The 13,419-nt window shown below is 47.3% G+C and overlaps 2 protein-coding genes across 3 annotated transcripts; one reads left to right on the plus strand and one right to left on the minus strand.

The window, feature by feature from the left end:
- Positions 1–17: 17 nt before the first annotated feature.
- Positions 18–5,215, plus strand: ptger4b (prostaglandin E receptor 4 (subtype EP4) b). Its single transcript, XM_058050610.1, has 2 exons — positions 18–939; positions 2,723–5,215. Exons 1-2 carry the CDS (start codon positions 151–153, stop codon positions 3,278–3,280), a joined length of 1,347 nt encoding a protein of 448 aa, XP_057906593.1. The 5' UTR covers positions 18–150; the 3' UTR covers positions 3,281–5,215.
- Positions 5,216–7,079: 1,864 nt separating this feature from the next.
- On the minus strand, positions 7,080–13,235 carry ttc33 (tetratricopeptide repeat domain 33). 2 transcript variants are annotated; one of them, XM_058050633.1, is made up of 5 exons: positions 13,098–13,235; positions 12,373–12,644; positions 11,064–11,145; positions 10,853–10,984; positions 7,080–8,985 (listed from the first exon to the last, which is right to left on the minus strand). In XM_058050633.1, the coding sequence occupies exons 2-5, from the start codon at positions 12,594–12,596 to the stop codon at positions 8,608–8,610; spliced, it is 816 nt and encodes a 271-aa protein (XP_057906616.1). In that variant the 5' UTR covers positions 12,597–12,644; positions 13,098–13,235; the 3' UTR covers positions 7,080–8,607. The 2 variants fall into 2 exon arrangements, with proteins under 2 accessions (XP_057906616.1, XP_057906607.1); XM_058050624.1 differs by lacking the exon at positions 13,098–13,235 and adding an exon at positions 12,808–12,980 and having other exon boundaries at positions 7,102–8,985.
- Positions 13,236–13,419: the final 184 nt, after the last annotated feature.

The raw sequence follows: 13,419 nt of genomic DNA on the forward strand, positions 1-13,419 counted from the left end.
ACCACCCTAAAGAACAACTCCCCTGCCGTCAGTATCTCAGCAAAGTCTGCATCCTAGAACTTCTCCCACTTGAGGATTCCATGTATCTTCAACTAAAAGATGACGGAATGTGACTGAAGAAGAATGAGGAAGTCAAAGTGAGAGGAGAAAATGAACGACACGACGGTCCCGCCGAGGAGCTTCCAGCCACCCACCATCCCGGTGATCATGTTCATTTTCGGGGTGGTGGGAAACGTCACGGCCATCGTGGTGCTGCGCATCTCCCGCAAGGAGCAGAAGGAAACCACCTTCTACACGCTGGTGTGCGGCCTGGCCGTCACCGACCTGCTGGGCACCCTGCTGGCCAGCCCGGTCACCATCGCCACCTACATGAAGGGCTCGTGGCCCGGAGGCGAGCCCCTGTGCCAGTACTCGGGCTTCATCCTGCTCTTTTTCTTCCTGGTGCAGCTCAGCATCCTGTGCGCCATGTCGGTGGAGAGGTACCTGGCCATCAACCATGCCTACTTCTACAACGAGTACGTCAACCAGAGGCTGCCCGCCGTCGCGCTGCTCGCTATCTACGTCATCAGCGCCGGGCTGTGCGCGCTGCCCGCCATGGGTCTCGGCCAGGTCAAGCGGCAGCGGCCGGGCACCTGGTGCTTCATAGACTGGCACGACAACCGCACGTCGGCGGTCGCCTTCAACCTCATGTACGCCGGCGTCAACTCGGCCATCGTGCTGGCCACAGTGGCTTGCAACGTCATGGTGTGTGGAGCCCTCATCCTCATGCACAGGCGCTTCGTTCGACGCACGTCCCTGGGCGCCGACCGGCGCCGCGTCTCCGAGATGCAGCTGCGGCGTCGGCGCAGCCTGGGACGCCTGGCCGGAGCCGAGATCCACATGGTCATCCTGCTCATCGCCACGTCGGCGGTGGTGCTCATCTGCTCCATCCCCTTGGTGGTGAGTAGCGGCAATAAGTTCGAGTCCGGACCCGCACTCGCCGGCCACTTCATTAGGTACAGCCGCACAATCTCATGAGATGAATAACAACGCCGAGTGTTGTATAGCTAGAAATCGAGGACAAGACGTTTTCGGGGACGTTGCAACATTTTTGGCTTCAAAATATTGCGTTATTATAGGGACACATTGCGTAATACGATGCTGCATAATAATATAAAAAAAGAGAAATAAGGCCACCAAAATACAGGCGGCATCTGAATAAATTGTAAAATATTTGAAAGTTCAGAACTTACATTGGAAAAAAATAACATTCTTCATATTCACGACACACAAAATGGAAAATCAACTCATTTTGCACCCTATTCTCATTCATTGACATTGCACCCTCATCACAGAGGATCCGTAGTCCCGTTTTTGTTCCAAAATATTAGAAAGCATTAGAAAGCACCCACGGTATTGTGCAAACTACAGGCTCCGTAATCAGGTCTTCAATACACGAGCGAGGGTTATTATCTTGGTATGGATTTTAGCGTTGGACCACAAGAGACTGAATATCTCAAGTCAGAGTTTTGATGAAAGCTACTCTCGTCTCGTCGCCAGACTTCACTTTCGCGCTTCACGTGTTTGTCCAATGAAAAAAAATTCCAGCATCTGTGAGGAGGGTCAAAGGTTACAGCCAGACAGCCTGAGCGTGTTTGAGTCTTTGTTTAAAAAAAAAAGGAACTAGGGGAAAACCTGAAGTTCGTGATGAGGGATTGTTTGAGAGGGAAGTGTTTTTCTGGTTCCATCAGGTTCCATGGTCCTCTCTGCAGGTCAACACAAGTTTCATTTGGGAACAGTTTCTCTTTGCAAGCGACGCATCTTCAATGTGTTCACGTACGAGACAGTTCGTTCCTTGTTTATCGCGGTTAATTGGTTCCAGACGCGACCATAAAAAGTGAATTTCCGTAGAAAAATTATCCTGTAGTAAAATTCAGCATTAATAAATAGACTATTTGTGTACTTATAGGATATAAATACAGTTTTTCAAAACATTATTAGAGCCCTGTAGACATGACATAACACCCCTATAGTCACCTTCACGCGCCTATTCTTTGTTTACATCACATCACTGCAGGGACACAACAGATGGCCGCCGCTAGCATAGCTAGCTACCGAGCAAAGTAGTTGTACTGAGTCTATCTCAGTCATCGCATGAACATTTTTCTCTACTGGCTCAGTAGCCAGTCCCCATGCAGTGTGAAATGTAATGTAACCTAATGTCATGTCTCATAAAATTATTGCTGCCTAGCGACCACAATGCTACGTATAACTTATCTTTCAATATTTGTTGACTAATAATAGGCCATAATCAACCCTGAAACAGCAACAATTTATTATTGAAACTGTGATATAGCGGGAGACGACTGTTCTGTGCAAAAGTCTGAGGGCAACATTAGATTTGTCGTTCTTCGTTTGTGGCGGTCAAAACAATCTGAACCCATGAACGCATCACATGGAATGAGACGCAATGGACGGAAATGAATAAGGAAGCTACAGCTTACTGCAGAAGAGACCGAGGGCATGTAGTCGCTAAGTGGAGACTGCAGGGCGTCCCGGCAGGTCAAAAACCAAGCTCTTGGTACACAAAAGAAAGTGAACTCACACTGACGACAGACAGTGAAGAAACCTGATGTATGTTCACGGATGGTAGGATACGTAGCGTGGAGCAAAGTAGGTACCGTTCGGGTTGTTTCTCTCGGATGATCTCGTAATAAAGTTTCTTTATTTTTCCTCCTTCAAGCTGAGGATCTTCGAGAACCAGCTGAAAAACCAATCAGAGGAGTCTACGGGGCTGAACAAAGACCTCCTGGCCATACGCATGGCCTCCGTCAACCCCATCCTGGACCCGTGGGTCTACATCCTGCTGCGAAAGACCGTGGTCCTCACGCTGATGAAGAAGATCAAGTGTCTCTTCTGCAAAATAGGAGGGGGCAGGCAAGGCAGCGGCAGGCAATTCCGCTGCGCCGACGGACGTTTCTCCTCGTCCTCCATCGTGTCCCGGGACTCGCCGTCCTTGGTGTCGCGGGAGCTGCGTGGGATGGCGTGCACCTCGCAGACCTATCTGTACCCAGGTGAGGTGAAGGCGGTGGGCAGGATGGGTTCATTTCGAGAAGGGACAGATGGAGGCTCCAGCCCGCCTGCCGGGCAGACGTTACTGAGCACCCGGGGGGTCAGGGGAACTCCTTTGGAGGACACGGCCCAAACGTGGCCCACGGATGAGCACCCGGTGCGATCCAAGCCGACTCTGCACATGATGCTCACAGATGAGACGACCAACATCCAGGAGAGATGCATTTAAAGACCGACCAATGACTGAAGGCTATGTCAATATCTTTCAGGGACTTAAGATTAAGATTAAGATTAAGATTAAGATATGCCTTTATTCGTCCCTCAGTGGGGAAATTTGTATTGCACAGCAGCAAGAGTACAGAGTCAGTTAAGCAGTACAAAATACACAATATAGAAAAATAAACAATATAAACGACCCAAGTATTAACAAAAATCAACAGTTTTTCCCAGAGTTATATACAATACAGTATGTAGATAATATGAGACGAGATGAGATATATGACCAGTCTACACACTGAGATCTTGTTAGGGAGTTAATATGAGGCATTATGGAAACACTTCACATAGAACTTAGTATATTGCATTTAGAGCCCTTAATATTGCACATGGAGGTTGATCAGATATTGCACAGTGAATGGGGTCTGGAGTAACTATACTGAATGTAAAAAGCAAAGTATTACACAGATGTACATAGCAGTGTAGAAGTCTATTGGGAGCAGTGCTGGTTGTACAACCTGACAGCTGCAGGAAGAAAAGACCTGCGATATCGCTCCTTCACACACTTGGGGTGAAGCAGTCTATCGCTGAAGGAGCTCTCAAGTGCTGTCAAAGTGTCCTGCAGGGGGTGGGAGTCGTTCTCCAACATGGATGATAGCTTAGCCAACATCCTCCTCTCTCCCACCACCTCCACTGGGTCAAGAGGGCAACCCAGTGCAGAGCTGGCCTTCCTGATGATCTTATCCAGTCTCTTCCTATCCGCAGCCGAAATGCTGCTGCCCCAGCAGACCACTCCCTGGAAAATGGCTGAAGCCACAACAGAGTCATAGAACGTCTTGAGGAGTGCCCCTTGCACTCCAAAAGACCTCAGTCTCCTGAGCAGATAGAGTCTGCTCATGCCCTTCCTGTAAAGTGCTTCCGTGTGATGAGTCCAGTCCAGTCTATTGTTGAGATGAACACCCAGGTACTTGTAAGATGTCACCATCTCAATGTCCATTCCCTGAATGTTCACTGGTGTTGGAGGAGAGTGGATGCGCCTGCGGAAATCCACCACCAGCTCTCTGGTTTTCCCCGTGTTGATCTGGAGGCAGTTCCGCTGGCACCAGTCCACAAAGTCCTGTGTCAGTCCTCTGTACTCCAAGTCGTCCCCATCTGTGATGAGGCCAACAATTGCAGAGTCGTCAGAGAACTTCTGCAGGTGGCAGGTTGGTGTGTTGTAGGAGAAGTCTGCTGTGTAGAGGGTGAAAAGGAACGGAGCCAGGACCGTTCCCTGCGGAGCCCCCGTACTGCAGACAACTGTGTCGGACACACAGTCCCGTGTCCTCACATACTGTGGACGGTTGGTGAGGTAATCCAGTATCCACGATGTGAGGTGCAGGTCCACCCCTGTGTTCTCCAGCTTGTCCCTCAGAAGTGCTGGCTGGATGGTGTTGAACGCACTGGAAAAATCAAAGAACATGATTCTCACCGTGCTCCCAGGTTTCTCCAGGTGAGAGAGCGCTCTGTGCTGGAGGAAGATGACAGCGTCGTCCACCCCAGTGCCAGGTTGATAGGCGAACTGGAGCGGGTCCATCGAAGGACCCACCAGGGGGCGGAGATGGTCAAGGATCAGCCGCTCCAGGGTCTTCATCAGGTGTGATGTAAGTGCCACCGGCCTGTAGCTGCTGAGGTCCTTGGGGTGCGGCGTCTTGGGGACAGGAACCACGCAGGATGTCTTCCACAGCTGTGGCACCCTCCCCAGCTTCAGGCTCAGGTTGAAGATGTGCTCAACAATCCCGCACAGCTCGTCCGCGCAGGACTTCAGGAGCCTGGAGCTGATGCCGTCTGGTCCCGCCGCCTTCCTCGCCTTGGTCTTCCGGAGCTGGTTTCTCACCTGGGATGTTGTGAGGGTCAGGTTGGAGCAGGGGGGCTGTGTGCGGGGGGAGGTTAGTGAGGAGGTTGAGCTGATTAGGTGAGAAGTGGTGGGGGATGGCTGTGTGCAGGAGGGGGAGGTGGGGGTAGGGCTGTCCACTCGAGGTGTCGATGGGGGGAGTTTCGGCAGAAGTTTCGGCAGGAGGTGCTGGGCCGGGGGATGGGCAGATGGTTGATCAAACCTGTTGAAAAATAGATTCAGATCGTTAGCCTTTACCTGGTCCCCAGCAGCCTGGGAGTCGGGCCCCTTGTGGCCAGAGATGGTTTTCAGGCCTCTCCAGACTCCTCTGACGTTGTTCTGCTGCAGCTGTTCCTCCATCTTTTTCCTGTAGCAGTCCTTCCCCTCCCTGATTTTCCTCCTCAGCTCCTTCTGCACAGCCTTCAGCTCTTCCCTATTTCCTGACTTAAAGACCCTCTTCATACTGTCAACTGACCACAAAGACTGAATGTTCAATTCTCATGAGTGCCGACTGGACTGACTCTTCCCTTGGTTCAAGAAGCAGCTAACCCCCACACTCGTCACTCCCAACCCTGCCGTCCGGCCGGGCAAACACAATCTGTCCGCCATTCAAATCCTATTTCTTTGGATCTGCTGCTATCCGATCCCAGGCGTTGTTTCCCACAGGAACCGCCGTGGGAGACAAACAACAAACCTGGAATTTGAATCAAGTCATTTAAAACCACCCAAGTACAGCCACATTATAGCCACAGATCTACGTCAGCCATGACTCTTCTTCTCTTCTGGGTTTTCCCACCATTGATCCATCTTCTGTCTGTCCAGCTATGTGCATGTCCAATCGCACCCATCCCAACGTTTCTCCAATATCCATTCCATTCCTGTCCATGTACCGGTACTGGTCATGACCAGAGACCGCCAGTTCCAATGCTGCATTTCATTTCCGAGGGACAAGTCAGTCGCTGGTGTTGAACTGTGAATGCTGTTGCTAAAGATGCTCCATTATTTCAAGTGTGAAAATGATGGGATTCTCTTCTCTGTGAGAAGGTGACAATAGTTTGTGGGTTGTCGTTTCTACAACGGTAGTTGACCGATTCGTGTTTGTTGTGTGTCACTGTAAGCTTATTTGAATGACGTCCCTTTCCATAAGAAGGCAGCTATGCAGGAGTAACAGCCACAATGAAAGGGACGCCATGAACCCTCACTCGGTGATTTCCATCTTAACACAATTGCGGAATTGACCGATAAAATTGGAATCTAATGTTAATCGCGTAATCTCACGAAACTTGACAACTTGTGTATTAAATGCAGGGGAGTTTTTCTCCATCGACACGTCAGCCTGAAACACTGGCAAAAGGTTGGCATAAAATCTTCAAAACTAAATCTCGGGGTTAGCTTAGTTTAGCAGAGCTTGCGGCCTTCAAAATATTGGTAACATCGTCAGTACATGGGTGACTACGTCTTCCTTGTCACAAGCACGGCCACTACAGTTTGCTGAGGATTTTTTTCGCAATGTTTACTGAAATACTCCAAAATTGGCCAACGGTGTATTGCAATACAATAAATGTAAGGATTTTTGCATTTAATTAAGGGACATTTTGTTTAAAAGTACACAGTCTATGCTGTAAAATAAATGTAAAAGGGAAAAAGCGGAATTCTGAACGGATTTCATGGGGCCCTAAAGTTAATTTACAGATTCACAAATTATTTGCATGACTTGGGACAAAGTGACAATTGTGTTGTATTTCCTTGTTTAGCACCTTAATGGTTGTAGAAAGTGGGGATTCCAATGATACACAAACACAATGTTGTACAAAATATAGCAAAAAATAAAGTTGGATAATAAAAGATGTGTACTTTTACTGTTATTTCTTGCGGACTGTGTGTTTCGGTCGACAACCTTTATAATATCGTCTACGGGAACACGAGAACAGTCACAGGCCATGTGACTTACTGATCCTGGCCACTCATTGATCTGATGACAGAGCAATGAGGTCACGCTACAAATGAAGTTTAGGAGTGATCAGTGTCATCATCATTTGAGTCATATAGCTGGAGTGTCGGCTTAATCGGCTACTTCCTTCCGTTGTTGCCAGCGGTGCCTGGGTCTATGCAGTCCAAAACCAGAACAATACGCCATTGTACACGGCCATGGTCTTCAGGGTTCTGACTGGATTATAGAGGGTGAAAGAGATTGTCATTCTTCTCAAAAAGGTAACTGGAGAGGGCTCTACCTATCTGATACGCTCCCAGCATTAAAAAAAGCAGCAACAAAAACCTCTAAGCAGAAAAAGAATAGGAAGCAGAATAAACATTTGATCAACTTTATAGCATCACAAAGCTACCCTGACCTCCAATGGTCCAATCTTAGGAACTCTTTGCATCCCATATCTTCCATACAATGTGTGTGTGTGTGTTTAAGACAGATCACTCCTCACTCCCTAAACGCACACAAAGATGACCTTCATTTATCTTATTAGGATTATGTAACCTGTTTTTTTTTCTCTAAAGTTTCAGGCGTGTCCCGGACAAGGGTGTGAGCATTTGCAGCTCATACTTACATACACGCTTACAAAGCTTTCATTGACATTACTACAGTAAACCTCGGATATATTGGACTTGGATATATCGGAAATTCGCTCACAACGGACAGATAAAAAAGAACCGATTTTTCTGTAATGCATTTCCAATAAAAATTCATTGCATATATCAGATTTTTTATAACGGATTTCGCCTATTTCGGACAAAATCTCCCGTCCCGTTCCAATGCATTTCCATTAAATTTCCCTCGCATATATCGGATGGCCGCATCGTGGCGCTCCGATTCGCCGAATCGTGACAGGCCGCTATACGACATCATTTGCAGCGTTTGCAGCGTTGCCTGCGCGTCCAGGTACATTGGAAACATAGTCAAGGAAGTGCCTTTCTATAACGGACAAAACATTTTCCGGTACATGCATATAACGGATTTCGCTTATATCGGACAAAACCAGTGGGAACAATTGAATCCGATATATCCGAGGTTTACTGTAGTTTATCTCACTTAGCATGATAACCTTGTTTTGTTTGTTAAACAGAAGTTCAACCTTATACTTTACGATACTACTCGTTATACCAGGGGTGTCCAAAGTGCAGCCTTTTTTCTACTTAAATGTCATTTTCACCCCTTTGTATGGAGGAGTGGACGCCTATAGAGCAGCTACACACAATAGTCATGTGCGACTGCACTGTTTCCAATATTTAGCCCACCGAGTTGAACAACATGAGGGTGAAAATAGGAGATGCAACGCAATTAAATGTCTTAGTGAAAGCTTGTTAAGTGGTGCACGTGTACCTAATGATGCGGCCTGTAGAGCGTGCAGTACGTGCTGACGATTAGGAAATCAGTCGCTTGTGAAGCATTTGCAGAATCCGATGGTTGTCCACGATGATGTTTTCATGTCACAAAGTGGCAGCGCCTGACCCAAACCTCATCACATTCTCGCTTTGACAAATCGCTTCAGCGAGGGGACCGCCTCCACGTCCCCGCGCCCCCCCTCGCAGTCCGCCTCCGCGTTTTGGACGTTCCCCTCGGCGTCCACCACCACGGCGGTGGCCCTCATCTCCTCGTAGCGCGTCTGCCGCTCGGCGACGGCCACGCAGGCGTCCAGGACCTCGTCGGACTCAAAGTCAAAGTCCTGCTGGAGCTCGGGGACGTTGAGGAGCTGCTGCTTGGCCTCCTCCTCTCGTTGGGTCTTCTCCCTGGCGGCCGTGTTCTGTTTGTGTAAGGTCCGCACCCACGCCAGGTCCTCCTGCCACAAGGCGCGCTCCCACGGACACAGGTGGACGGCCACCTGGAAGGACCTCAGCGCCTGCACCAACACGACACACACTCCCTAACGTTAGCCTCCATGAAAGCCTCTTTAAGGACCACCGTAAACCATAAAAGAATGTGAGGAGCAGACTGTGTACCAATGAAAAAAAACAGCAGTACACCAAAAAATGGCCTCTGGGCCGCACCTTGGACACCCGTGCCAAGGCCCGTTTGCTAAGCGTCGCTAATGTTACTGCAGTGTCGGGTGAGACCGACAAGCACCACACTTGATTGCCACAACAATAGGCTTTATGGCAGGTTGGAATGATCCCACAACTGGCACAATAATCCCTGACATCACTTCCTGCCCCCCAAAACAACGCAACACACAAGTCTTATTTTCTCTTATTATGTCTACTACATCAGGTAATAAAAGTGTAAGGGTGACTGTAGGGGTGTTATTTTACATCTACAAGGCTCTAATCGTGTTGTAAAGTGTGTTTCAGATGTTGTAATCCTACTTTATGGACATGCACTTGTCAGGGTCATGTCTGAACCCAATTAACCGCCATAATCGAGGGATTTCTGGACTTTATTAGTAGTCACTCTTTGGCTGGGCTATGTTGCACACGCGCATGCAGGGTGCTCCTTTCAACTGGTGGAGTAAAAGCAGTGAAAGACCTGAAGACCATTTTGGGGCATACTATGTGACTATGCGAGCCATGCATAAGGATGCAATAAGACATGCTGATGAAGCCTAAATATTAGGACACCACCTGATATGGTTGGCATAAACACAGACGACACACCTGCAGACATGCAGATTAAAATAGAAAAGCGGCATGCGGAATGATTTCACTCCAGCTCCACTCCGACATGTTGATGCCGACAAAAACGTTCCAACTGGATGGGACAAGTCTGGCTAAAAATAGACCCCCCCCATCTCCCCCACCCCCTGCGGCCTTCCACCTGGCCGCAGCTTTATTGTATGTGAAATGTCTTTGTTAATCTTTGTTTGTCTTTGGCGCTGCTGATGACTTTCAAGTCCTCCTATTGTACACGTTGGCCGCTGGAAGCCTCACGGGACAGCAGGAGCCGAACAGGACGGTGATAGGATTGGTGGCGTACCTTCCTTTGAAACTCGCTGCACATGCACATGCGAGCATGCAGGTAGCTGCATGTTCCGTGAAGGAATGGGCGTGGGGTGTTTGTGGTAAACAGTCGTAAGCGACGCATCTTAACGGCTCGTTCCAACTCAACGGCACACACAGCAAAACTTGACATGAGAGGAAAATATTCCAAAGAGATGATTGGTGACCAAGGTTGGTCAGCTCACTTGCTCAATCTGAGAGAAAAATGAAAGAACACCTCCTTCCTATTAATATTTATTACTTGTATTGTTTATAAATCTAAATAAAGATTTTTAAAAACTAAATATGAATACTAATATATTTAAACAAAAAATATATGTATGTTAAAAACTAAATATAACATTATTAATATATAATGTAAAAATTATATTCAGCTGTTTTTCAAATATGAGTACACATTATTATTCATATAAATATTCATATATTTATATTTTTATATATAATATATATAAGCCATGTAAATGATTCAAACATGATGATATTTTTATTAATATTAGTATTAGAACAAACACAAACAAGTTTGTTCTATTATTAATTGTTCTAATTAAATAAATAAATATTGAATATTAAATATTCAATGGCATTCTAAAAAGTAAAACTATTGCAAGGTAAACATGCTTCTCGGTAGCCAAAGCTGCACCCAATCGACTCCCATTCCCCACCAACGGCGGAGGACCTGTCCCGACATGCTACCATTTGTTTCAAGTGGCTATAAAATTCCCTTTCACATTAAATGCAGCCTTCTTCCGAAGTGCTGTTACGGGTCACACTCACCAGGTCCACTTCCCCGAGACTCAGCTGGGCACGGCCCAGCGTCTGCCAGCCCTCCCACCACAAGGGGCGCAGTTTTGCTGCCGTCTCTGCCGCCTTGACGGCGGGGAAGACCTCCTGGAGGATGGTCAGCACCTGCGATGAATTCACAATATGAACACATGAACGCAAAAGCTTAGAACAGGAAGTAAATGGGTTGGGGGGAGGGGCACACCTGGGCTTTCATCTCGTAGAGCAGTGGGTCGTCTGGCGTCAATTGAATGGCCTCGTCCCACTTCTTGATGGCCTCCCAGTGCCTAAAGAAAACACACAGCGGTCTGGTTTAGCCACAACAACGAGCAGCGTTGGTGCTAGCATATCACAAAGAAAAAAGGTAGCGCCAAATGTCTCTGTGGCGGTGGAAATGTATCCGTGGCGGGCCGCCACCACAAGCCTTTACTAAGATAATAATGCTTGGCTTTGATGGACCCTGTCAGAGATGTGTTTAGTATTGTGGTTGGTTGCACATCCAAACTTGTCTGCAAACACTTCAAGTTGTACAAAAGTGGCGGTGAAGAGAAACCGCAGTGCCTTCAAACCGGACACCGCCGTCAAGCAAAATAACATAAAAAGCAAAGGGAGGAAGGAAGGGGAAGTGCTGAAACTGCAAGCAACCGATGAAGCAAAAAAAAAAAAAATGGGGGCCCTGCAACAACACCATGTGAGGAAATGAAGCAATATTCGCTTCTGTGAACGCGGGTCATGTGGGGCAAGGTGAGAACAATCAGGACGTAAATGACACCTTGTTGAGAATATAAAATGGCTCAATCCTGCTAAGTTATGAGTAATGCAGCCAACGTGCCAAGCACACATACGGTGCCTCAACATGACGGCTTGTGGAAACGAGTGGCTTTAATAAATCCATTGGTAGTGCACTTATAGTTGTCTGGTCACGCTGTCTGGTCAGATGCAGGTCAGCTGAATAGGTTGCTGTGCTTCTAAGTGCTTTTGATGGGCACGTAAACCTGCCACGCTATCAGGAAATCACATCTGCATGACGAAGCCAGACGCAATCCCCAAGACGGCCATTAAGGAGCATTATTTCCCGGGCATAATCAACTTTGGCCTTTTCAAATGCAATTATGAGGCAATTGCAAGGGCAACAAGCAGAATGACATCCTTTTGAGTGTGAGTGTGTGTGGTTGGGGTGTGTAGGGGGTTTACAAAGTAATCATTATTTAGACGATAAAAAAAATGCCAGATATACCATGTCTACCAAACTAATAAACAGAATAGAAAATGGATGGTTTGGAATTAAGTGTATTTGTGCCTCCCTTCGGGAAGTAGCCTCTTCTCTAATAGACGCCATACCCCAATGACTGATTTGGTCGTTAACTTCAATAAATAACCACACAGTCTTCCGTGGCTGTACCGGATGCTACAGGGATGGGAGCTTTTGGCGATTTGGCGCCACCTGGTGGACAACTTTGAGAAAACGCCCTTCACGGGAGAAGAAAACGGGCTTTTCCAACACATTCACTGACCTGCCTTGCTCGGCCAGCAGCGTTCCCTCGTCCTTCAGCCTCTTGCCCTTGGTCGCACAGTCCTCTATCAGAATCTCCCGGCGGCGTTTAATGGCGTGTAACCAGTCCACCTCCTCGTCCTGCTCTGCGACAGGGTCTGCAGCCTTGTCGGCCTCTTCGAACTGCCGCGCTGCCGACTTGGACACCTTCTCACCGACTTTCCTCTTCCAGCCAAAGGAAGCCATTCCGGGTGTGAGGCGGATTTCGCTTTAACCGCAAATCTCCTCTTTACCCTGCAGGAGGGGAACATGCAACTTCATTACCAACATCAATGTCGCAGTTACTACTTGCTAAACGGTCAATGAGACAAAAGTTGTAGTTGTCTTAACCAAAACATCCGGGGCACAACTAGCTAAGCTACCTAACGTACGCAAGCTAACATTCGCTATAACTTACAAAAACGCATTCTTTTGAGTTGATTTGGGTCACAAAACATCGTATTGTAAATTTAACTGTACATATCCTCTCAGTTATCAACACACGCTGTTTGAATTTTGAGAGAAAAGCTAATAGTTAGCCAAGTTTGTTGTCGCTGTCACGTCGGATGTGTAACCCGGAAGTAAACAGGAATGCCCGTCCCGGAAGTAAATGTCTGAGGAAACTCATACTTTTTATCGCTCGCTAACGTTCACCGTAACTCACCATAAATACATACATTTGAGTTGATTCAGTCACAAAACACTTACTACAGCTTATCCAATAGAAATGCACAAGTCCATTAGATATGAACACACGCATTAAATTCTGGGGCGAAACATCGCCATGTTTGTTGTGTCTTCGGACGCGAACGTAAATGCCTTAAAGAGACACGAACCCCATTTAACGTTAGGCGTAGAGCCTAGTCCGTGACTTAGGTTCAAATCTGCCGTGCATACAAGTTCTAAACGTATACATTTTAGAATAACGATCCATTAAATGACTGAAAGTAACTCCACTGCTTACTCAGCAATCTTTATTCAGTTTGACTCCACTAGATTTGTTCTTTGACATTTCACAATTTTAATATAC

Source organism: Doryrhamphus excisus, chromosome 2 (genome assembly GCF_030265055.1).
Source record: "Doryrhamphus excisus isolate RoL2022-K1 chromosome 2, RoL_Dexc_1.0, whole genome shotgun sequence".
Lineage (NCBI taxonomy): Eukaryota > Metazoa > Chordata > Actinopteri > Syngnathiformes > Syngnathidae > Doryrhamphus > Doryrhamphus excisus.

Coding starts and splice junctions, on each gene's coding strand:
- ptger4b (XM_058050610.1), top strand. CDS start 151: ATGAACGACACGACGGTCCCGCCGAGGAGCTTCCAGCCACCCACCATC. Junction 940..2,722: donor TCTGCTCCATCCCCTTGGTG/GTGAGTAGCGGC, acceptor TCCTCCTTCAAG/CTGAGGATCTTCGAGAACCA.
- ttc33 (XM_058050633.1), bottom strand. CDS start 12,596: ATGGCTTCCTTTGGCTGGAAGAGGAAAGTCGGTGAGAAGGTGTCCAAG. Junction 10,985..11,063: donor TCTACGAGATGAAAGCCCAG/GTGTGCCCCTCC, acceptor AATTCATCGCAG/GTGCTGACCATCCTCCAGGA. Junction 8,986..10,852: donor GTCTCGGGGAAGTGGACCTG/GTGAGTGTGACC, acceptor GTGTTGGTGCAG/GCGCTGAGGTCCTTCCAGGT.